The sequence below is a fragment of the Camponotus floridanus genome, unplaced genomic scaffold, assembly GCF_003227725.1.
Source record: "Camponotus floridanus strain SB8 unplaced genomic scaffold, Cflo_v7.5 scaffold42, whole genome shotgun sequence".
NCBI lineage: Eukaryota > Metazoa > Arthropoda > Insecta > Hymenoptera > Formicidae > Camponotus > Camponotus floridanus.
Genome location: NW_020229570.1, coordinates 697,918 through 723,161, shown reverse-complemented (window position 1 = coordinate 723,161; position 25,244 = coordinate 697,918). Strand labels below are relative to the sequence as shown.

General features: G+C 29.9%; 1 protein-coding gene across 1 annotated transcript in view; it reads left to right on the top strand.

Moving 5' to 3' along the window:
* The window catches only part of LOC105254557 (adult-specific cuticular protein ACP-22), a 57,351-nt gene extending 32,385 nt beyond the window's left edge, over nt 1-24,966 (top strand). The window contains exons 2-3 of the mRNA XM_011263315.3: nt 22,199-22,439; nt 24,560-24,966. Coding sequence (XP_011261617.1) covers nt 22,199-22,439; nt 24,560-24,702 — 384 coding nt within the window. The 3' untranslated portion in view covers nt 24,703-24,966. The remainder of the gene's footprint in view (nt 1-22,198; nt 22,440-24,559) is intronic.
* Nucleotides 24,967-25,244: the final 278 nt, after the last annotated feature.

The window sequence follows — 25,244 nt, the reverse complement described above, 5'->3', positions numbered from 1 at the left end:
TGTAGAGAGAGCAGTAGCCCCGTTATCCAAATGCGATGGTATAATCCCGTTCTGATTAACGAACTTTTTAATACTTTCGTCAAAATACACGGTACATAAAACGACTCTTTAATCTCCGCGGAAATCTACAGACAAATCCAACTTCTGTACCGGAACAAAACAGATCGCTCTCGGGAACAGCATGTAGCCAACCTCAACACGTTCTCGAGTGCATCGCCGCTCGTGACTACATTTTCCTTAACCCAGAAAGTACGTTTCTCGTCTCCGCGAATAACTGTGGTGTACGTTGTGGATTTGTCCGGGCAGCGAATAACAAATAAGAGCTGATCTCTTTCGCTCGTCGACAATCATTCCGTATTTCGTCGGTACATTCATTGCTTCACAATCTCCATAAGACAGTATCTTGACCCCGGTGTTTTTCAACCACGGCAGAAACGCGATTTCGAGTAACCCTCCTAGCTGAAAACCCTTGAATCTTTCAGTCGATTTCCTTATTCTCAGTTTTTATCTTTATGCGCCTCCCTAAGCATTGTCAAGATGCTATCTGAAAGAAAATGCCATATCGAAAAACCGAATTAAAAAGTCGAGTCGATCTTCAACATATTCTCAAGTCGGCAGAATGGAATTATCTTTATTATATGGACTTGAACAAAAAATTCGAAATATTTTTTAATTATAATTATAAAGCATATTTAATTCTTAGTTAATTTTGATTGCAAATTATGAAAGAAAAACCCAAGTTTTCTAGAAATTGAAAAATAATACTTATTAATTTCACTAACACGTACATACACAAACGAAAAAAAGCATTCTTTTATATAGTTATTAAATTTTATTAAAAAGTAGTAAATTTAATAATAATTGAAATTGAAATCATATGCTCGTTATATGTGTCATTTAATAAAGCTGTTTTATTTTAATATATAATGGAAAGAAGAATATTTAATATATAATGGACATGGAATTTTAAAAAATTGTTAAGATGTAAAAATTGTTAATATGTACAAAATTTGGTACGTAAGAAACTAAATTAATAAATTATAAGAAAGAATTAAGTTAATAAATATAAGAATTTTAATAACTTTATTTGACGGGTAAAAACATTAAATAATGATTATTCGTAAAAACATTAAATAATGATTATTCGTAAATTATTGCTTCTAATTTAAGTCCTCGAAATTCTAGCAATGAGCAGTCTGTGATCCGCATTAAGTAAGTAATGAAGTAATCTGCACGTACATACGAAGCATAATTACTAACGGCATTAACGCTGTGGCTACCTTTGCGGTATGTTTATGATAACGCTATGCAGGATTAGTTCTTCGGCATTTACATCTCATAGCTCGTACTCGGCTAAATGCAAAGTTATCGTGAGTAAAGGGTTGCAACGATCGCTTGTAATCAGCAAATTTGCGGCCAAGCTTTATCTATATGTTACCTATTAATACAGTTTGCTCACTTGCCACTTGTAGTATTAATTTAAATGCATTTATATGTTATCCAGAAAATTTCTCATTGTATTGTTAAAATTGCAATGATGCAATTGTTAACACATGGCTTTGTTACATATAAGAAAAGCTTTTGTAATTATATTTTTAATTTATATAATTTTTCTCTTCTTTTCCTTCATAATTTATTTTATTTAACAAACATTTTGCTATTGATTCTAATTAATTTTTCTGTTGATAATTTGTGCTAAATTTTGAATCACACTTATACACATGATAGAAGTTATTTATTTTAGTTTAACGTTAATTTTTTGTCATTGTTCTAGCAAGAGATTGCATAAAAGTTTTCTTTGATATTATTATTGTTGGTACAATACTCGTATTTTCAGTATATACAATAAGAATATATGTATATATATAAGTAAATATATCAAATTAATCCCATTAATATAAATAATATTAGCTTATTGTATTTATATAGTAGTTTATTTATATTTTATATCGATATACTTAATTTTAATCCCCAAAATAATCGGAAAATAATTGCTACAAAATTGCTTCTGGCTGTTAAACGAATAACAAGCTCTAAAATTATTTATATATTATTATAATATATTAAACATTTTTTTTTACAGTAAATGTGCAAAATTTACATGAGATTTTGTAAACCAAAATTTAAAACGATCTGGCTATATCGATGCGAAATACTATCTTGACCTTTGAATGGGTAAACGAGTCGACCATGGGTAAGAACTCTCGAGAATAAAACGAAAGGAACCTCGTCGACAATCGAGCAAGAGGATATGAACCGTTGGAAACTTATTCAGAGAAATCATGGAACGGAGTAACGAAAGTTTTACGGCCAAGTTCTATGGATAGCTGAAAATTAAATCCCACTGAGAGAGAGGTGGAAAATGTTCGATCTTATAATACGCTACATTGGTGATCGGCATACAATCATTTATCATAACCATTTCTTATTTCTTTGTACAAGTTAAAAAATACACCGTGCACAAGTTAAATTAATTCAAGAACTAGTGATTTGATTAATTATTTAAGATGTCAAATATGAAAAATAATTAGAAATGATGTGCTAAGTAATAAATGATAAAAGAAATCTTATTTAATTTAGAAATGATTCTACACGAATATGAACAATTGCGCTATTCAGTTTATTTTTGAAATAGCAAATATTATAATAATTACATATGTATAATTTTATTTTCTTAATATATCTTTTATTTTTTTTTTTTTCATAATTTCCCAAAGGATATTGTATCTCTTTTATAAAATTTTTACAAGCATCAACTATGTTAAGCTCGTTAATTTAGTATTAGTTTAAAAATACAAAACGGAGTTCTAAATTTAATGTTATTATATTATGTAGGTCATTGTAAGGTATATGAGAGTATAAAAGGCAATTACACGCGTAAGTCATAAATTACCAAAAGGACATTAAACTATGGACATTAAAGCCTTGTTCAAAAGTAAATATATATCATTGTATACGCATGCAAATTTGTTCAATATAAAATATGAATCCCGCGTGTATGTTTTCACGAAAAGTCGGGCATTCATTATCCATATGTACATTCAACAAATATAAATGAAACAATTCAAGTAAATATTTGATATTGTTATATATTTACTGCGTCTTTTTACGTTGAGTACTTGAGCTTAAATAGATCTTCGCAAAATACAGTTAAGACAGGTACAACACATCAGACACCTTTTCGCTTGGCCGCTAAATAAAACCAAGCGTGTCAAGTGTGGTATAAACAGTATGAAATGACATGCAGAGCAACACAGCGGAAATAACAGTCTTTGGGAATACCTGTCTTCATGTTCACAATGCATATTGTTGGGCACGAATCTGTCATATGTGAATTTACATGAAAAAAACGTACGTAAATAGAAAGCAATTTTTTGACAAAGTTATAATAAAATAATTGATATTATGAGTTATAATTGATTGTAAAAATGCTTTGGCTTGCTATAGATAAAAAAATATTTTTTTATCTATTTAATTTAATAGAAAAAAATTATAAATTAATCCTATTTATGGATGCAAAGAGAGATGTATATTTTGATTAAAATATCTTTTAATATCAAAATGAATTAAATCAAATAAATCTAGATAAATCTAATATTATTGCGTAAATAATAGGGACAAAAGCTAAAAATGACAACTTTTATTCTGTTTGATTTTTATAGCAATATTTAATTTATTAAAAAACGTAAAAATGTTTAAACGTACAAAATATAAAATATGTTAAAGACAATTTTATATAAAAAATATTCTGTCTATAATTATGACCCAAAAAATTTTATTTTAACTTTGGAAAATTTCAAAAATTTTTTTTATTTTACTAAATAAATGAAAACTAGTCACATTGTTGCTCGACGTTTTGACTGGTCTATGTAATATAATGCAAATACACCGACAGAACATAATTCACGCGACGCGTTTGCGAGAACTGGATCGATCGTTAACGAATATCGCGGAGAGGAACCGCAGATAAAAACTAGCCGAAAGAGAAAATGAATCAGAAACAGGGGAACGTGACCAGCGGTATGGCACAGCAGCGGCGTCGGCGTCGGCAATAAACCACAAATCATTGTTTTATGAATATTCAGAACTAGCCGCGAAAATAACGTCGGTTGCGGAAGATCGATCGGCATTTCCTTCCTTCCTCCGTCCTTATGCCGTCGTTTTAAGCTCGCCTTATGCAAATTCACCCGCGTGCAATATCTCTACAATACTTCTCGTTCGCGCATCTACTCTTCCACTACGAATGTGTGCACGTGTACGATTTTCAATGGTCGTGAACACGAACGAATGAGCAATGATGCCGAGCTGTCTTTCTCTTTTGTCCATCCTTTTTGTAAAAAAAATTCACGTTAAAAAGATTTGAAGAAAAATCTTCTAGGTAGCAATCTTCTCTCTCGTGACCTATTCAGGGAACAGTAGCGAGAAACCCAATAAGCTACAACATTTGACGAAAGATTGAGAATCTCTCGCGTTTTTTTTTTTCAAATTTATTCGTTATGCCCAAGTTTATAAAATTACCGAAGTCTCCATTGTAAATTTTTAGTTGATTGCGATAAATTTGCTTTCTGCAAGCGTCCTATTGGGACATTTGAAAAATTCACCGTATGCGGCTAATTCATACATCGTAACGTATGATTTCTTAGTATCTAAAAGAAGATTTGCATTTGCATGTATTCGTGTTTATGTTGCCGCAATGAGAATAAAAAAGTGGAAACTTGAGTGATACAAGCATTTCGTTTACAAATAAAGAAAAATAAAGAAAGTTATCTGTTTTATCAAGAAGACAGCAACACTGATAAATAACTTCAAAATTTATTTATATATTTACTATAGTAAGTAAAATTATAAACAAAGCGCATAAAAGAATGGGAGAGAGAAAGAGAGAGAGAGAGAGAAAGAGAGATGATTATATAAAGAAATAATTAAGAATTGCAATATAATTTTTTTCTGAACTGTCTTTTTACTTTTTATCTCATAATTTAGATAAATTAGATTTTCTGAATTTTTAATAATTAAAATGCCATTCGAGCGTTTTAAAAGTACGTCGTTACATTCTCATTTCCGTTAAATTCTCGCTCTCGGGATATCCGAATGGCAGCCGCGCTCATGAAATAAACTGAAAAACCAGGTACACAATTCTTATCCGTGATGTTCGTGAAACGAACTCGGCAATTTTTTATTTTGCGCTGAAAATGTGAAATCTCTCCGGCATATTTTGCGACGGCGAATGTAATTTAATTACTACTACGGATGTAGCCTGATATTTGTGAATGCAGATAATTAAAAATCGTGCTTGCTTATTTTAATAACTCGCATAGCCTCGAAGAAAAGTTGGAAAAAAATATTACATCAGAGCATTATTTTAATCTTGCTGATTAATATGAGCAAATCGTAAAACTTAAGAACTGATATATTCTTAATTTATACTCGCGATAGACGATTAAGATATTACTTTTATGCTTGCGATATGATTTCCACGAGAAAGAATTAATTTAAGTTAAGGCTTTTTTTGACGGTTACTGACGATGGTTTATTCCATTTTCCATTTTATGAATACTTTTCTGTTCTATACATCAAATAATATTGAAAATGATTGATATGGATAAAGCTGATTTGCGGAAAAGAAAATAATGTTTATATTTATACGTTAATAATTATTTATTATTAATTTTTTAAATTGATTTTTAATATTTTGAAATTTAATAAAAATTGTCAGATGTTACTGCGATTTGTTCTAATTTTAATTATATCAGTTTCTAGAACTACTTTGAATAATATTTTTGCTAAAGTGTGTTGAAGTTGACATTTAAAAGCAATTACTTGAGAGTTTTATCAAGCAATTACTATCAAGAATTTTATCTTTATTTATTTACCTTTGGAATTTAATTTAAAAATTCCAAAAATAAAATAAAATATATATATTTAAACATTATTTTAACTTCAAATTCTACAACTAGTTACATAAAGAATGGAAACTAAATTTATATATTCAGACATACAAACGCGTTAAACTTTCGCACACGCGACAACAAACTCTGCTTGGACACTTGGATTTTCGGATCTGTAACTATTCGCGGGACAAATACATGAAGATCCTCGATAAAGTAATAGTTCTATAGGAACCGCAGCGAAGAAAACAGGAGCTGTTCGCCGAGATATTCTTACGAGAATTTGTAGTCCCTTTGATCGCGCGAGGATCCTCCGTGGATCCTCAACGGTAGGAAAGAAAACGCGAGTATCCGATCCCCCTTAAGTATCCCCCGAGGCAGTGAACAAACTTACGATATTTTCCCGTCGGAGGGATCATAGGTTACGCAAATAACGCTTGGTATTTTGCGCAAACGGGTACAAGCGGACTTGAGCGTCGCTTGACTTCCTCTTATCCGCGTATCACTCAACTTTCCATTGAAGCAGCATGCAAACTTGCTTGCACAAATTGCAAACTTTACCGCACTGGACACGAATATCTTCTTCAGAACGACAGAAAGTTACTAACATGATATAACATCTAGCACGCATTTCAATATAAATAAAATTCTAATTTTGTAAACATTCAGAAATAGACCAATTTTCTAAAAAATTGAAATAATCAAAATTATCTACATATCACAGTTTTTAAAAAAAAATTTATCTCGATAAATTTAGTTTGCAAATTTGATATAAATAGATTATAAGTGACCCAATATTAAAAATGTCATTTTTTTGCATTGCGACTGCATACGATAGAAGAATTAATTAATTTATTGCACAGACCATAAATCTTGGATATACCTCTCATGTGTCCGTGATAATACTAGAGTTTATAACCGAACATCGAGTTTTCATGGTAAATTGTACGAGAGTGAAGCAGGTGAAACGTTTCCGACGATAGCCACGCAGCATATATTCGCAGGGCAGAATACGCTCTAATTATACACCGTCGCAACGCAATTATCCTGATATGGGTATGATGAAGCTGTTACTGACACGGCGAACCGGTAGATAATCTTTGCCGTTGATAAAACTTTTCCTTGTTGCAAGTTTTCTAAAATAGATTCGCGCGGGTGGAACGAATTGATTCAAATCTATTCCATCATTGAAACTTTTCACAAATGTTATTATTTGCTAAAAGCTTTTTCATAATGTTTTGTAGACTGTCAAACGCATATTTTTCTGATATAAAAATGAAATATTTAAATTGATGAAACTTAATCATCGGATAAATTACTTAATTTTGAGATATGCATTAGTTTCAAAATATACACGACAAATTTATTACTTGTATGTATTACTTAAATGTATATTGGATAAATTCCAAGTAAGAAATACAGCATAGCGTTTATTCTTGATTAAATTGGCTAAAATGCACATTAATCTTCCTGTATATATAAAAACTTAATCTTAATTAATATTATATGAAAAGTCAATTTGTAGTATAATATATATTTATATATGTATAATTTGTATTTATAATATAGTACATAGATCTTATATCAATACTTTTAATAATACTAAATAATAGTGTTATTGAAAAGAAATATTATTTGAAACTAATTGGATTTAACTATTAAACTATAATCATAAAAAAATATGACGATAGATGACGAATCTTTTTTGTTAGATGTAAAAAATAAAATATTTCTTACTTTATATACATATATATATATATATATATATATATATATATATATATATAGAATGTCTATACTTTCTATAAATGAATGATTTGCTCTTGTCTCAAATCGGCAAAATATTTAACTATTTACTTATTTTATTATTTATCTACTAACCATACATATTACTTTTGATACGGATAAATAGAATTCAATTATTATGTAATTATATTATTGTGATTCAACAATTTGTAATTTAGATGAACCAAACAAAACTATGTTTCTATGCTCGCACAAAGTACGAGTCAAATTAAACACGGATAATTAATGTAACTAAATCTCTTTCGTTAATGAAAAGATAATATAATTTATTAGACTATAGTGTTATCAATATTGCATATTTTATGAAATTATCTTACATCAACTTCTACATTATATATTTAATTTTTATATTATTTGTTAAGATACAGTTAATGATAAAAAAGTTATCTTAATAGATATAAACATCTTAATAATTAATAAATATAAGTATCTTAATTATCTACTTAATAAAATTAAAATATTGTTCGCGCGTGCAGTTCCTTTTATAAAAATTGTCTAATTTTAATATTCTTCAAGTTTGTTAAAGGAGAAAAACCTATTAACAACCCGTCATTGAAAATTGTAAGCTTATATTTTAATATGCAGCTAAGTTAGCTTAAATATTAGTATTGAAAACATTGTGGAATTTCTCCTGGCTAATGTAAATGTTTATTCATAGTGTATCTTTATGAACTAGCATAGTAAATATGCAAAATTCTATAGAATTAGCTTATTTAATCATAGCTATCATTAAAGTGTTTACTGCTACATATGAATTTATACCTTTCACATGCAAAAGTATTATATACATATAGATACATACATACATATACATATATACATATATACATATAGATGTATATATGTATTTTAAAAAGAATCAGTTTCAGGTAATTCACGACAGATTCAAGATAAAAATTTATCTATAATTTTATATGCTGCATATTTTAATAAATGTCTTTCAATAATAAAAAAATTAAAATATACTCAAAGGAAAAAAATGAGTAAAAAATTATTTTGCATATTCACATTCTTGTACTAATTTTATCTCTTAATCTCAATTGAGTGCACATGCATAAATCACATTTCGTATTTATATAAAAGAAAATACGAAACAAAATGTTGAATATGTAATTTGCATCAAGCCTAGTGACAGAATGATCGCGACGTAATCCGAATTATAGTTCCATAGATTGCGTAAAAAGCTTTTTTGTAATATGCAAGTTAACTTTGCGCGTTAACTTTGACTATATGAAAGCGCAAAATATGTCACGTTACATATTTTGCAGTCGCAAAGTGGTTTTGTTCGTATCGGAGAATCTGCGGAGAATCCTCGTTTTTATTATCATTTATATATTGACTATGTATATATATATATATATATATATATATATATATATATATGCATGTTATATCACGCTCGACAGGACAGAAATGTGAACAGTGAGGAATAAGCTTGACATTATATAATTAAAAATGTCGTTGTACTATTAAGATTGAAAGCAACTCAACTGATTTCGCGCACTTTTATGTACATTTCAGCGAAATAAATTGATGGAAAAAATATAACTAAATTAATTTTTATTAAACCGAATGTTAATTTAACGATTAAAATTTTCTTAAAAAAATAAAAATTAGAATAGTTAGATCTTAGAAATAATTAAGCATACATTAAAAAGACAGTATATGTTATTATATATATATATATATATATATATATATATATATATATAAATTTTTAAAAATACAATATTATTTGTAATAAAAATGGACTTATTTATTACTTTAAATAAATTTATTTATAACTTTAAAATATAGAGAAATATGATAACGTGATTTATCGATTGGCTTAAGCAAAAATTATAATTTTATGTTAATGCGGATTAATATCCATATAACATTATAAAGTTCTTTTTCTAAAATTCATACTGAAAATTTAAGCATGTTGTGCTTTACTAACATAATAAAAAGCTCAAGCCTTAAAAGTACAGGTAAGAGATCTTAAAAAGCTGATCCGGTAAAGCCAATGCTAAGAAACTTTGAGATCTTTGTATAATATCTTATTTAGTCCTAAAGAAGATAACTCTCAATTGCTTCTCTATGAATTATAAATTTCTATTTCTATTTTTATCAAGATTACATTATTCTCTATCCTTTGCGAGGAAATAATTTAAATATAAAATGTAAGGTAATTACCGATAGAGATATAAATGTAATTGAACTGGATAAGAACATTTTTATCATATATTAACGAAGGAAATGCATAAAAAGTTTAATACTAAACTTATTATCTGTTTTAAATTAAAGATTAAGATTCTAATATATTTGCTACAGCATTAAATAATCATAAATTTAAAAAAGCATGAAAATCATGAATAACAATACATAATATCTTTCCAAAAGAATAATTCTAAAATTAATTATACGAAGAAGCAAACTTTCTAGTCTATTTGAAAATTGTAAATCTTTAATGTAAAAGTTCTAATTACCCAATCTCAAACTAATTCCAAGAGAATTTAAAAGGAGAGAAAATATCAAGGCGAGAAAAATATCGAGGATTGAATCGAAAAGCTGTGCGAAGCTTTCATTTTCAGGCTGACAATCGTAGAATTCAATTTCTTCTCAAAGAATTTCTCAAAAATAACTATTACACTGTACTTCGATTTTTATCAGTTCATTATCATTTAATATCTATTTTTTGCAGTTATAATTAAATTCTTCATAAAATGACTATCTTTCGAATTGTACAGGAAATTCTCGAAAATATCTTGCAAGTACTAGTATATACTTACAAATTGAGACATAACAAAATGTTTATTAAAAACTGTTATTGATAAATTTGTAAGCTAATTTTATTGGAGTTCATAAGTGTCATTAAAATTTACATTTTAAAGTACAGTAAATATTGTGTATATCGGCATCCTTGAGAAAAGCGCCAACTCTGATCGATACATGCTGGCATCGTCTTCGGATCGACAAACCACCGTCCCCTTGGGCGCTTTTTCCATCCTTTCTGCTGCATCCGATCGTCGTAAAGCGACGACCAACCAGCTCAAAGGAATCCGGAGAACCATTAACCGATGCAAAGAGGCGACAATAGCCGTATCGAGGCGATAAAGCCGATCTCGCATGCGTTCTTCCTTCATCACTCCCTTCACTAGTTCGTTCCTTCTTACTTTCTTCTCGTTTCTCTCCGAAGCGACAATAATAGGGACACGTAAGATATAGAATTTTTCGATAGAAAAAATTTCGATGTAATTTAAAATTACGTTTTAAAAAGATCAATCACTAAATTTTTATATTTTTTATAAAATTATCAGATTTTTCGATCACAAATAATAATAAAAATAATTTTAATACACATTATTGTGTATAGGATTATATAAAGGATTATAATTTTAAATATAAAAAATTAATGAACTATAACGAAAAATATTGCACTTATTTAAATATTTCAGTTATTTAAAAAAACAGAGAGAGAAAGAGAGAGAGAAAAAAAGAAAGAGAGAGAAAGTTTAATTTAATTTAATGAAATGTTATGATTGAATTAATAAAGTAAGAAATACAGTAAGATAAATAACCTAGCGCGTAGATAAATAAACAATCCAACATTATATATTTTACGATAAAATTATCAAACCACACACACAATTGACAAGCAGATTAACAAAAGAATTTAATATTTTTTGTTCTTTTTCTTTCCCTTTTTCTTATCTTTTTTTATCTTCCTGTCGGAGTTGAGCCAAAAGCAAAAAGGTAAAACCCGTTGACCAGCTCGCCGGGAGCGAGAGGATGATTATCAATTACACGGGTACCTCGCGTTAGAGTTTTCCGGAAATTCACGTAGTAAGTCAAGCCCAGGGACACTGAAACTCCGGCGGGCGAACAATGCCGAGCAGGCCGCGGGAGCTTTCACATTTGCATATGAATTGGAGGAGTCCCTACAGGTCGACGACGCTGGGTCCTGTAGCCTTTAGCACCTCCGACCGACCGAAGGTGGACGCGTACGACCAGGTGGTTAACAGGCTCGACTGTTGGATAGTTCGAATTACCCTGAGGACATCGGTTAGATGACTGGATATTCGCTCGACATTCGACGTTTGACGTCCACTAAGTATACTTATCTTTGAAAATGGCAATCTGAATATCCATTGCAAAAATTTATAAACATAATTTTTAATTTTGAAAATTTCATACGACCCTATATATAATTGGAATTTTTTATATTTCTTTTTATTACTCTATCTTTTTCATTTGTATATTATATGTATATTATTTCTTATAAGAAAAAAACAGTATTTAAGCTTAGGATCTAAACATTTTATTGAAATTGACGTTAATTAATCGAACCATATTAAAAAAATTATGAAAAATATATTAATAATGAATGTCAAAATATGGTACGCTTTGATAATGAAGAAAAAAGCCAATATAATGTAAAGCAAATTTATAAAACTTATATATTACGGCGTTTTTTCAAAATAATAATTTACTTTATTATTATAACTTAAGCAAAAGAGATATATCAGATATCTTTCGAAAGTAATAAAGGCAATGGAAATCATTTACATCAATATGACAATCTCAGTTTAAAACCTTAATCTATAATAGTTCTAGGATTTGAGGAACCAAATGATAATCAAGCGTATCAAGAAAGGAATTCCACAAATGCATCCAAGTAACTTATCTAGTCCTGATTATAAGATAATTAGATTATTTTGTGTAAGAAAAGAATCTTCTTTCTCTTTTTCTATTCTTTTATTACATATAATTTATAACAGAAACTCATATATATATATATATATATATATATATATATATATCTTTTCTCTATTTAAATATGAAATTTTTGTTAAAGCCGAATCTAAAGTCAAAATTACATAAAATTAGTATATTCCATTTCCACTTACTATATGCGCGACTATTACGTCTTTAAATTACACCCGGTTAATTAAGGTGCAATTACGATTCCGTCCGCATCGCGAGCCGTCATGAAATTGCATCTTGGGTGAGCTCTCTCTTTCGGCTGAGCGAATCTTCCTCCAGGGCAAGTAGCGCAGGTTTACTTAGGCCATGCGGGGTACGCGGAGGACCGGGGTGTTTGCGATTTTGCGAGCGTAAACCAATTACACGTTAGGGAGACGTAGACCGCAGGAATAACCCTAATTCGGCTAAGACACGTAGGCTCCCCGATCGATTTATCATCACTGACATATACCTATACGTATGTCAGTTGCGCCTAATGTTGACCTTCGACGTACGCGACAATTATAACAACATGTAATTCGATAAATGTTTCTTCATTCGAAATGAGAGCAATGCGTTCTATCGACATGATTCCATTGTCAACGCAGAACATTATGGCATTAGACATATTGATCGATAGTTGCAGCTTCCAGCACATTATATTTCTCACTGAGAAATCAATAAGTTGCAATTATAACGGTCCATATTAGAACGAGGATAAAAAATAAAAAAAGATTATTTTTATTCTGAACGAATGTAAGTTTATTCACATAAAGAAAAAAAGGAAGAAAATACTACTTTAAATTTATATTTCTTTAAGAAGATTCTACAGATTTTATGCAAAAGTTATGTATAATATAATTAAATTATTTTTAATTATTAATAATATTTTTAATTATTAATAAATCTCGATATTTCATTAATTCGCATAGCAAAGGTTAAAATTTTAATTTAACTTTTCATTTAGCATTACATAACCGAATATCTTCATTCCTGCATATAATTGCATAAAAATTCTACGCTCTGATTCTATATTAAATTCATAATATTTTACATTTAAAATAAATGTTTAATATAAATATATGCACTTTTTATTACTTACAAAATATTGAGAAGATACAAAAATATTATTGAAATAATATTGGAAATATTAAGAAGATACAAAAAGCCTTCTTTTATTTCTTTTCAGAAATATGTAATAATATTAAATAATAGATATCGAATTAAAAATATTCTCTTTTCTAATTAATAAATATACTTGTCAAGAAATTAGCTTGAGAACTTTCTACCGCTTTAATTATTCGCTACCTATGTTAAATTCATACACTTTATCAAAGAATGGCGAGATCAGCGAACAATAACGAAATACCTCTTTGGGAATGCACTGCATATGTGGAAGTCGAACTGAAATTAGTTTCATTCTTGCAGTTACTTGTTTAAAAGGAATGCTAATTGTTCCCAAGTGTAACCATCTCCAAACACACGAAACTTGCTGGAATCTCGTTGGTATATGCATATACATATGTATGTAGATCTACTAGCCTTGCTACTATTCTGGTCGATTGTGGAAATTGATGCATAAAATGGTTGCCGCAGGCCGCACGTCTAAATTCGTGTTTACGTACTTTTTGATAGTTCCAGGGTCTTCGATGTACTTTAAAAACGATATACAACTGTCTCCCGAGATGCGGAGTCGCGGACCGATGGTAACTTAGTCATTCATTATTCTGATACGGTTGTATAATGCCTGAGAAATCCTGACAGTTATTACAGTGGCGTCGCAGGGACTTCCTCGTCCCGCCGGATTTCGAGATTCAGCGAATTACGGGAGCGCACGGAATGGATTTACAATGTTTAATTTACTATTCAAGCTAGATAGGATTAAAGATTCTGCTGGAAAATTATCACAAAATGAATAGAAAAATAACACCGGTAGTCGCAATTTCGCTATTTAAAATTGATAGGATTGATAGTCTAGCGATAAGAATAAACTAAAAATGAAAAAATTTTTCTCGAACTAAAAAAATTAAATTCTTATAAAAAAAATCTCCGAAATCATCACCATAACGTCATTAAAAAATATTTAAGCTTGTAGCATTTAAGATTATAGTGTTAAATACGCATGTAATAAATAAAGTCGCAAAGTGTAAATTAAAATAATCACGATACCCTTATCTATCGCACGTAAGTAAATTATAAATTCAATCCTCCCGCTGTTGTAACGAAAGAAAATGCAAATTTGTTCTAACAATGCTTGCAGTGGCACCTTGCAGTTGCTCGATCAATCATGCACTTGCCACCTTGCTCCTCCCTATGCGCGTTACTCTTCTGAAAGTAATTAATATAAGAAACAGATAGAGAGATAACGCGAGCGGCAAATGAGCCGCGATTAAATCGAGACGGTGTGAATCAAATAACGGTACAATTTAAGTAATGCTTTCGAGGAGGAGCCGATGCAACTCAATACCGATCGTTGTCAACACCAGGTATTAACCTTTCGCCATCGAATCGCATCGAGAGTGCCACTTACACAATGGATGGTAATCCGCGGCGGGTATTCCTAAACCTACATTAACTTTAGCGTCGCTGTGAAAACCAATTAACCCGACTCGCCCAGTGTGACCCCGGCCGTGTCATCACCACCGTAATCGGGACACTTGGAAAATTAGCAAGGTCCCGGAAAATGCTCTTGGTCATTAGCGGAAGCGCCTCGCTACAGACATCGCGAGACTCTACCCCGAAGCACACTCGAGGTATACTCGAAAGTAAACTTTCTAGAAATGACGTTAAAGCAACTTTACACGGAAATCTTCGAATTTCGATCAGAATTCTATCGTTATACTGAATTACCTTCTTTCTTTATGCGAGTCTGAAACTTGAAATTACATGGTCGCTTTCCACACACAAATCAATATTATTATAAAATTACCATTATCGCGATATTATTCGATTGATTGAGTACGACAAGGTTTTAAAACTGACAAATCGAATTTTTTTATCAATAATTGACCGATCAATTGCAATTTTAAAATTAATTACACACTATTATCGTAAGTTCTGGATTTTGTATGATATCAAGTTGAATTAATATTTCTATGAAAAAATTTTTTTTGATACACATAAATTTATGATAATATTTCTACAAACTATATGCAAGATTCGTTAACACAGAGAGAGGCGAATGAAGTTGCGAAATATGCAAACATCTAGTTACGAAACACGCAGGCAATTTACGCGAAGCCTTTGATTCGCGCGCGAAGAGAGTTCACTCTGCAACATCTTTCCGTGATATTTCTATCGAATTTTCGCGTCTCTTCGTGTTTTCAAGCATCCACCCGCATCTGTACGATACGGAGCTAGCTCACCCTATAGCTTCCCATCTTTTCTCCTATTCTTGGCGCATTTCTATCTCCGCACAATTACGCGAAAACTTTCGGGCGAATATCTGCCGGCAACTCTGTGGCGCATACAAGGATGCTTGAGTTGTTTTGGGATTCCGAGCCGCAAATAGGGGTCAAGGAGGTGTCCCGAGCCGCGCCGAGCCACGACGTTGCATCGCGTTACATCTTCAGCTGATGTTGAGGCAAGATCCCGACCCATAAATGGGTGAGCGTCCTCGAAAGCGCGACGACGACGCATGGAGAGGGTCGCTGGTGGAGAGAACGGCTTGAAATTCGTGGACAAACAGAACTATTCGTCTTTCTCTGGGCGGAACAATTTCCTTGGAATTTATCCCGGAGACACTCTCAACTGCAGTTGCACCGGCGTGCGGAATAGTTACGATGCCTTAGCGCGTGCGCGGCCGCGGATAAAAGGAGGAATCTCGACGTCGCGTAATCTCCGGGATTTATCCCGGGGGAAGTTTCTTACGGCTTCGTGTTGCCACGAATTCATCGGCTTCTGTAACTTCCTTGTCGTTTTCGGTCTTCTTGATAAGAATGCGTGCATTTGATATGAGGGAGATATAGACAGCTTAGTCTATTGAAAAAGCCGATATCTGACTAGCAAAAGGTTTCATTTCCAGTCTAATAGTGCAGGTAAAAATATTTTGAATAGAAATATTAAAAATTGCAATAATAACGGACGAGTATAAGATTGAAAAACTTGCTGTCAATAAAAATATAGAAGCATTAGATAAATATTGTGTCTCGATAAAAATGAATAGTAGAAAAAGAGACATCATATATGTATTAGATAGAAAGATTAGTTTGACAAAAATTCGGTAAGACATATTATCGCAGGAAAAATGTCTTGGAATAAAAAGCTATTTGTCACAGCAAATCATGCCCAGCAAACATATGAATTTATTAAATATGTAAATATATATGTGCATAATAATTGTAATTATTAATGCAATAATATATACATATAATGTACATATGTACATAAAATGCACATATGTACATACAATGCAATAATATGTACAACAATAATATGTACATGTGTGTGTGTAAATATAAATTTCAAAATATTTAATATTTTCTATTAATAATTTTATATTTAATAGTTAGCACATGCAACTTTTATCTATTTCATGACGCGATAATTTCGCAAGTTATTTGACAGTTCCATTAAGTTTATCTCATTCTTGCGTGAATATTTACAGTATACATTCTCGTTAAAACATTAAAATATTTGATACTTTACATTCCGCACAAAAATGCACGGCAATGATCATTAATAATACTGTCAATAACAGTCCGCAGTTTATTAAAAAGCATTATATATATATATATATATATATATATATATATATATATAAAATTTTGAATATTGTGAATAGATAAAAGAATGGTTTGTCAAGTGAGCGTGAAAAGCAATGATTGTTTAACACGCAGATAAATTTGTTACAATATTAGAAGAAAGCTAAAAAGCAAAATAACATACAGCTGAAAATGAAAAAAAACGGACAATAGATTTTTCCGGAGAGAAAGGAGTAAAATAAAATAAAATATAATGATTTATTGTCTAACGTATGCGCATGCCAATTTGTTCATCTTCCATGCGTGAACTGTCTCGTGTCGTGAGAATCTATCCCGCAGGATGCAGAAAACACGGATTGCATAGTCCAGGCAATGTACTCGTGCAATGGAATTACAAAATATGTCTGCGGATTACACACACATGAGTGTGGCTGACATGTCTGCACCGAAGATACGCCAATAATTGTCCACCAAATGATATGACAATTATCGGAATCAATAGACAAGACCTTTCTATTTGTTCGGTAGCATGAAATCATATCGAACCGGCACCGTTAATACATTTAACGTAAAGTGAAGTATTAGTTTTAGTATTAGTTTTCTGTTAAAATAAATTAGTAGCAAAGCTATATAATTATTATTTTAGTATATTTCACCCCATTTTAACAAATATATATTTATTTATTTATTTTTCTTTTGTAATTCGATTATTTGTCATTTCTTCTGTATGTGATTCAATATTTTAATATTATAACAAAAAAGAAAGAGTTTTTTAAATATATAATACGATAATAGATAAAAGAAAAAGACAATTATTTATAAATAATTAAAATTTAAATTGTAATAATTTTCTAATTCTATTGCAATATTATTTCTAGAGCAAAGAAATTATAAAAACCTAAAGCAAATCATTAACCGTTATTGTGGAAAATACATACATCAAATTCATCAATTTAAATTTAAATATAAACTATGGAATTTTTATTTCGTGTGCCTTCTGTTTCATGCAATAACAAATCATATTTTCTGCAATTTAATCTTGAGTTTAATTCATTGCCGTCTCTTTATGCAACTTCATAATTTCAAGAGACTATAAAACTTAAAAATTATACATATAATTCGCAATCATTTTCGTTCTGCAACATTTACTTGGATATTCTTATAATAATTTTTTGTTTTATACAGCTGTTTGAATTACTTTATTTAACGAGAATATAATTATTCAGAAATAAACTTTTAATTAATTTATTGTAACATATTCGTTACAAATAGATTGAAAAAAAATAACGTAAAAAAGTACGTTTGTAGGACGTTTTACTTTTCTTGACAGTCTTATCTTTGGCCAATTCTAAATTAATTTTTTCTCAAGAAAAAAAAATAAAATATATATATATATATATATATATATATATACATATATACACTGCTATATATATATATAGTAAAGTTAATAAAGATTAAAAATAAAAGGTACATTAAGCTTAATAACAAAATAGTAGATGTCAAAATCATATTCCTTAGTAAAATAAATTGCTTGAATGGAAAATGATTTCCCTTGACATTTTCTTTAATAAAAATTGTTATTATAAAATAATAAGTAGTAGAAATGAGCAAACACTTGCATTGTACATATTTGTACATATTTGTACAAGAGAAATACATATATATAATATAATATCCAATATTATAAATGTATATATGTGTGGTACAGAGATAATAAATTTATGTTAATTAACAATAATTAATATAATCTAATTACTATATTATATACATATTATTTGGGTATAAAAATAACAAGCAAAAATTATTAATATAAAAAGCGTCGTAAATAACTTTTATAATTAATGCTAATAATGTTAAAATATATATATGTATATATATATATATATTTTAAATAAAATAAAATAAAATAAAATAAAATAAAAATATATATATATATATATATATATATATATGTATGTATGTATATACACATATATTTTATTACAATATGTAATAACAATAGTATTTTTAATATTATTAGTATTATTATGATAATAGTAGCATTCTTGGAATTAACATTATCGCTTATTTATGTGTATAACTTACCCGCTGGAGATAAGCTTCGAATGTAAAGGCTCGTAAAAAGGAAACTCGTCAGTGCACTTCGTCATTTCCTTTATAAGGGCTGTAAGAGTCATCATGGTAGACGAGAAATTGAGAGCGAAGAAGCTGCTGTTGCTGCTGCTGTATGGCAACGCGTTTGCAATTAGGACGAAGACGAAGACTTCAGGCTGCTCATTAACTCTGGCATAAACTAGCGAACGAAGCGCATCAACGAGCTAAAGTCGAAGAAATAACAAGCCGGCATCCTGCATCCCGCGCCGTCATCCGCGCTCCGTTCCTTTTATTTCGCCGGAGTGTCGCCGGCAAATCTTATTTAAGGCAGATTTATCGCCGGCTCGGCACTGAGATCGAGGTGGGATATTACACCGGACCCGGATGCGCCATTCACAATGCGACTTCTCGACTCAAAAAGTGTCATAACTCAAAACCTGAGCGCCTCTTCGAGTACTTCCGCCGCTCCAGCACATCGTGTGCCAGAATCTGTCCTCTCGTTGTCCCTGCTCCGACCCACCTCTCTTTCACCTATCCCATCTCTCTCTCACACATTTTACCCATCCTTTCATTCCTTCCTATAGCATGGAGAGAGCAAATGGAGTCTTCCGTTTTTTGTTAATATGCGAGAGGACATTCGGGTTAGTATCAAGCATTCTGCAAATTTTTTCAGCATATCTCTATTTCATCCGCATGATAAAAAGTACCATGCTGAAAATTTTCATCGAATTTTCTGATATTTTCTGATCAAGAGAAATTACTTGATTTATTCAATATTGAATAAAATTAATGAAATTTACAAATATACAAATTAGTATATAAAGTTATATAAAAAATATAGTAATGTAGTGTATAAAGTTATATAAAGTCATAACTGTTATGAGTTATACTGTTATGAGTTAGATAAAAACTCTTAAACGGATGAAATATAATATAAATAAAATAAATAAAATTCAATAACAAATAGCTTTAGTTAGAACTAAAAAAGTTGGTTGCGTTTCCATAATTTTACAATGTGGAATTCTCTTTTCCAAAATATTGTCAAAATTATATTATTATTTCAAGCAATTTGAGAAAAGTTTAAAAAAAATAAACTATTGTAATATACTTTTTACTGTGCTACAACATATGATAGGCATATCAAAAAAGGTATATTTTATTTAAGCTTTACTAAATGGATTTGTTTATATATGTATATAGTTATATAATAATATTTTATTTCTATTAAAATATAATTTAACTAAAAAACTAATTAATTAATATTTAATATATAAAATATTAGTGTATACTACTATTAACATTTATTTATATCACTGAAAATAGTCGCTGTCAAAGAACGACAAGCGCTTTCAATTGGTCTTTCTGTTGATCTGAAAGTGATATCTATTCGATTTCTTTGTCCCGATCTCTTTTCTGTTGCTATATTATCTATATCGATTTGACTCCCGGATATATCAGACGAGAACTTGCATAAGGAAGGACGCATTAAGAGAAATGAACCGTAGGAGGTAATGTTTTTTGGTACACCGGAAGAAAATCCAGCATCGTGACGTGAGCGTTGTCCCGCGACGTGATGGCTTTCGATGCTATCGATCGCGGCCATCCTGATCGATACGCGCGTGTCGCAGAACGAAAGAAACGGGCGAGTCCAGCGATCCATTTTTTCGCTCTCCTTCCGCAACGAGCGGGCTCCATTAGTTCGAGATTGGCTAATGCGCTCGAGCGAGCACCGCGACACTTTTTGTGCCGGCTGGACCGGTTGAATAATTGTGTTTTGCAACGTCCGCGGGAGCGCTTAGTTGAACTCCCTCGGGCATACATCCAAAGAAGAATTAAGCAAAGGGGAAACTTGTGAAAAGCAAACCTATAAAAGGAACAATGGCACCAGGCGAATCGCACAGTTTTTGGGACGATCGCGGGTCACGCGGATTGATTAGGCTTTTGCGGAAAGGGGGATAGGATTCTCGAACATTAATTAACGTCATGATCTCCGAAGTGAGTGCATATTGCGTGACATATTCTAGTCAATTCTGAACCAATCGTCAACTTTAACATTCCTTCGTAGAGAAGCGTTGAAACTACCTGTATCAAATATTGTAATCGTTGAATGGGTTAATCTTGCGATTAAAATAAGTTTTTATCTTTCCAGTTTTGCTTTATATTTTGTTTTAAATATGCTATTAAAAATTTAAATATAAAATTTACAATTTTTTAAAAATGCTAATAAAATTTTATATCACTTTTATTTATACTATTATTATATATTTTATTTATACTATTTTTTAAAAATGTGATAAAAATTAAGAAGCTATTTGATACAACTAAATAAACAATCACACAAACAAATAGAGGCAAAGTGTATCTAAGAATAATATAACTTTGTATTAATATGCACAAATTAGAATATATAAAATTTTCTTAATTGTTTGACTTTAAAAAAAAGATGCTTTTAAATAAGATTAATAAAACTTATTTAAAAAAAATAAAACATAAAGTTGAAAATGAATATAATATTCTAACAATAGATTCTTCTTAAGATTTCTATTTTCATTAATTTTGAATTTTTTCATAATATTTAGTTAAAAACAAAACAGTTTGAAAATTTCTTACTACTTTTCTCATGTAAAGACTATATTTTATTATATGATAATTAATTTAATTTTTTCTTTTCGTTAAAGTTGTAAATCTTTATTTAGCTGTTTTTTTGTTATTTTAATAATTTACATTATTTTCGTATTTTCTTTCAGCCAATATCACATTTTATTGCATTTTCATAAATCTCTCTACAGACCTCTTTTTCTTCAAGAATTTTATTCAAATTGCTTTATTTTTTTCTCTTAGCTATATATATTTTCTTTATTATCCTAATATATTCTTACATATCTCAACACTTTGTCTTTTGAATTCTACCTTATATTTGAATGCTAACACTTAATTCAGGAGAATTTTATTAATCTAGTCAATGTGTTTCTTGTCAAGTTTGTTCTATTCGTATTGGTGCTTTCGACTTTGCTTTTGGTCAATGCAAAACCAGACGGATATGCACACTCTTTCCAACATTTTCACGGGCCAGTGATGGGCGACGAACATGAAGTCACCTGGAACGATGATCATGGACGTCACCACGAGGACTATGTCGCTCATCCCCATTATACCTTTTCATACGGGGTCGAGGACCACCATACAGGCGATTATCACGGTCAAAAGGAGCATAGGGACGGTAAGATACGTAGTTTGAATGGAGATTAATCTCCTCTGCTTTAGGAGGATCCTTCTCGTCTTCTCGTACGTATCGCGAGCGGAAAGAATAAGAATAACCTACTTACGTACGCGGAATCGCGATGCCGTGCTCTGAGGGAGAAAAAGCTGACAAATGTACCGAGGTGAACGTAGGACAGACTGATTGTGCGAATAAAAGTGGCAACGTGACCTTTGCTTGAGCAATTTTATAATGTTGCTCTTAGAATACTCAATGGAAAGCCACGACACGGTAATTCTTTTAACTTGACTTACATATGCTTTATCATTCGTCAAGTGATGTTAACAATATTTTATTAGTAATGCATACAATTTTAGAAACGATTTTAAAGAAATAAGAAAATTTGAATATATATAATTTTGTTTTGACTAAAAAACTATTTTCAATATTGCCATTTAAATAAAAAAAAGTTCTTGAAATATGATTTTATCTTGATATGATTCTTTTCTTTTTAATTTTTTCAGTTCTATAATTTAAATTTAAAAAATTATATTCTTTTACAAATATATATTAATAAATATAGATTTTATATAAATAAATATAGATTTTAAATAAAATCTATGCTTTGAGCAATTCTTATAATAATAAATTTTTTAATAATAAATTTATTTAAATCGCAATCGTATGTCAATAAATATTTAAAAATAAATCTTACAATTAAATCTTACAATACTCTCATTCACTCTTTCTTCTTATAATTAGTATATCTCACATTACGAGTAGAGACATATGCCACTATAGTGTGTAATTGCAATATAATACTTTATAAATAAATTTATAAATAATTTGTAATTCCTTTATAAATAAATTTTGTCAGAATAAAACTAAAATTTTTGTAATGTCAAAATAAATATTTTTTACGTTGCCAAAATAAAATATTTTTACGTATGTCGAAATAAATATTTTAAATGTTTTTAATGATTCAGTTTTTCATTGATATAATTTTATAATATTTTCACAAAACATAACTCTTTTTTATATAAACCGAGATCATCGAGCGTCGTCAAGTTTTAACTAGAGCGAGAGATTTCGTAGCAACGCGCCGAGAGAAAAGTTAGGAACGATGAAAGTGCTGCTAAAAAACCACGCTTCAGTATTTCTACCTTCAAAGGCAGACGCGCACCGGCTGAAAAGTTTATAACCATATAAAGCTTAGATAGCAGCTATTGATAGAAGAGTCTCTGAGCAATTGCGAGCGTATCATTCCCATCCTCCCTCACAAACATTAAATTAATTAGAATAATTAAGATAAATTATATAAAATTTCAGTTGCGTTTTATCAAAATAGAATTTTAATCTAAATTTAATAATATGCATTGAAATATGCTGCGATTGATTAAACGAATGTAAATACATTAAATTATGATTTATCAATTATTATATTTGATTAATGCATCTTCTTTAAATAAACTAGAATATTTTTAATATTTTATAAGAGATATTTCTACATTTAAATATTAGTTATATTAAATAATATTTATGTCACACAAAATAAGAAAAAAAAATTACAAATTTAGCAGTATTATTGTTAGAAATATCGAAGATTATTAATTATTAATTACACATAATTATGAATATTGCACTTCTCTAACTTTCTACTTTTGTTAAAATTGATTTCAAATATACATAAAAATATTAACGAACAAAGTGTGCTGTGTATGAGCATACAATTATTGTTATTAACTTTTTAATAAAATAAAAGTAAGATATTTAAGGAAACATTCTTAAAATACATTATTAATAATTCTTGCATCTTTATAGTATACAGTTTATAGTATATAATAGTAGATTTATCAAAATAATCACTTTTTTCTCTCTTTTTCTCTGACTTCTAAGACTTTCATTTTTTTAAGTTGAATGTTTTAAGTTTCTGTATATAATCGTGTGAAAAACATATGCAGCGAAATGATGAATGTAAATGATTATGGATCTCTAAGAGGAGTGAAAATGTTTTATATTCCGTTGTATTCGTGTAAATCTCAATTTGTCTTCATAAGAAGAAACGATAACGCGTGTCTCAAGTGTACCAGCTTCGCATGAAGCAGCGTGAGACAAATAACTTGTACGTCGACGTTTTGCAGGCACAGAAGTGTTCGGGGAGTATACTGTAAAGGAACCAGATGGCAATATCAGAATAGTGAAGTATCAGGCGGGCAAGGACGGATTTCATGCTCAAGTGTACAACAGCCACCGAAAGGATCATCATAATCATGATCATCGTTAGTCCACGCGGCTCAATATTACTTTCTATCAAACTTTGCCTTATTCTATTCGAACTTATTTTTACGTATGTAAAAACTTAGTTACGTATTAGTATGTATTTAGTTGTTTTATATCCATTGTTTTTGACATTGAATATCGTTAATAAACGTTTAATTTATATACACTCATTAAAAGAATAGTTAAGTACCTTAATTGTTTCAATTTCCATCTTTTTAACGAAGATTTACGGCTATTTTCATGATAGACTTATAAATTGCCTTTCAATATTACAAAATGACTTTGAAGCTGTTGTGAAAGCTGATCAATCGCACAATTATCGAACTGAATTCTTCTTTGGAAGAAATAATTACTTCTTCTAAGAAAATCCAGTCGATTGTAACCGACAACATTGAATTTTATATTATATTAATTCAATTTCTAGATAGAATTATTTGAAGTTTTTCAATAAAATAATTTTTTTAAAATGTATAATTTACTTTTTATATTTGTAATTAGTTATATTTGTTATATTTCTCTCTAATTATAATCTAAACTCTACTGTTA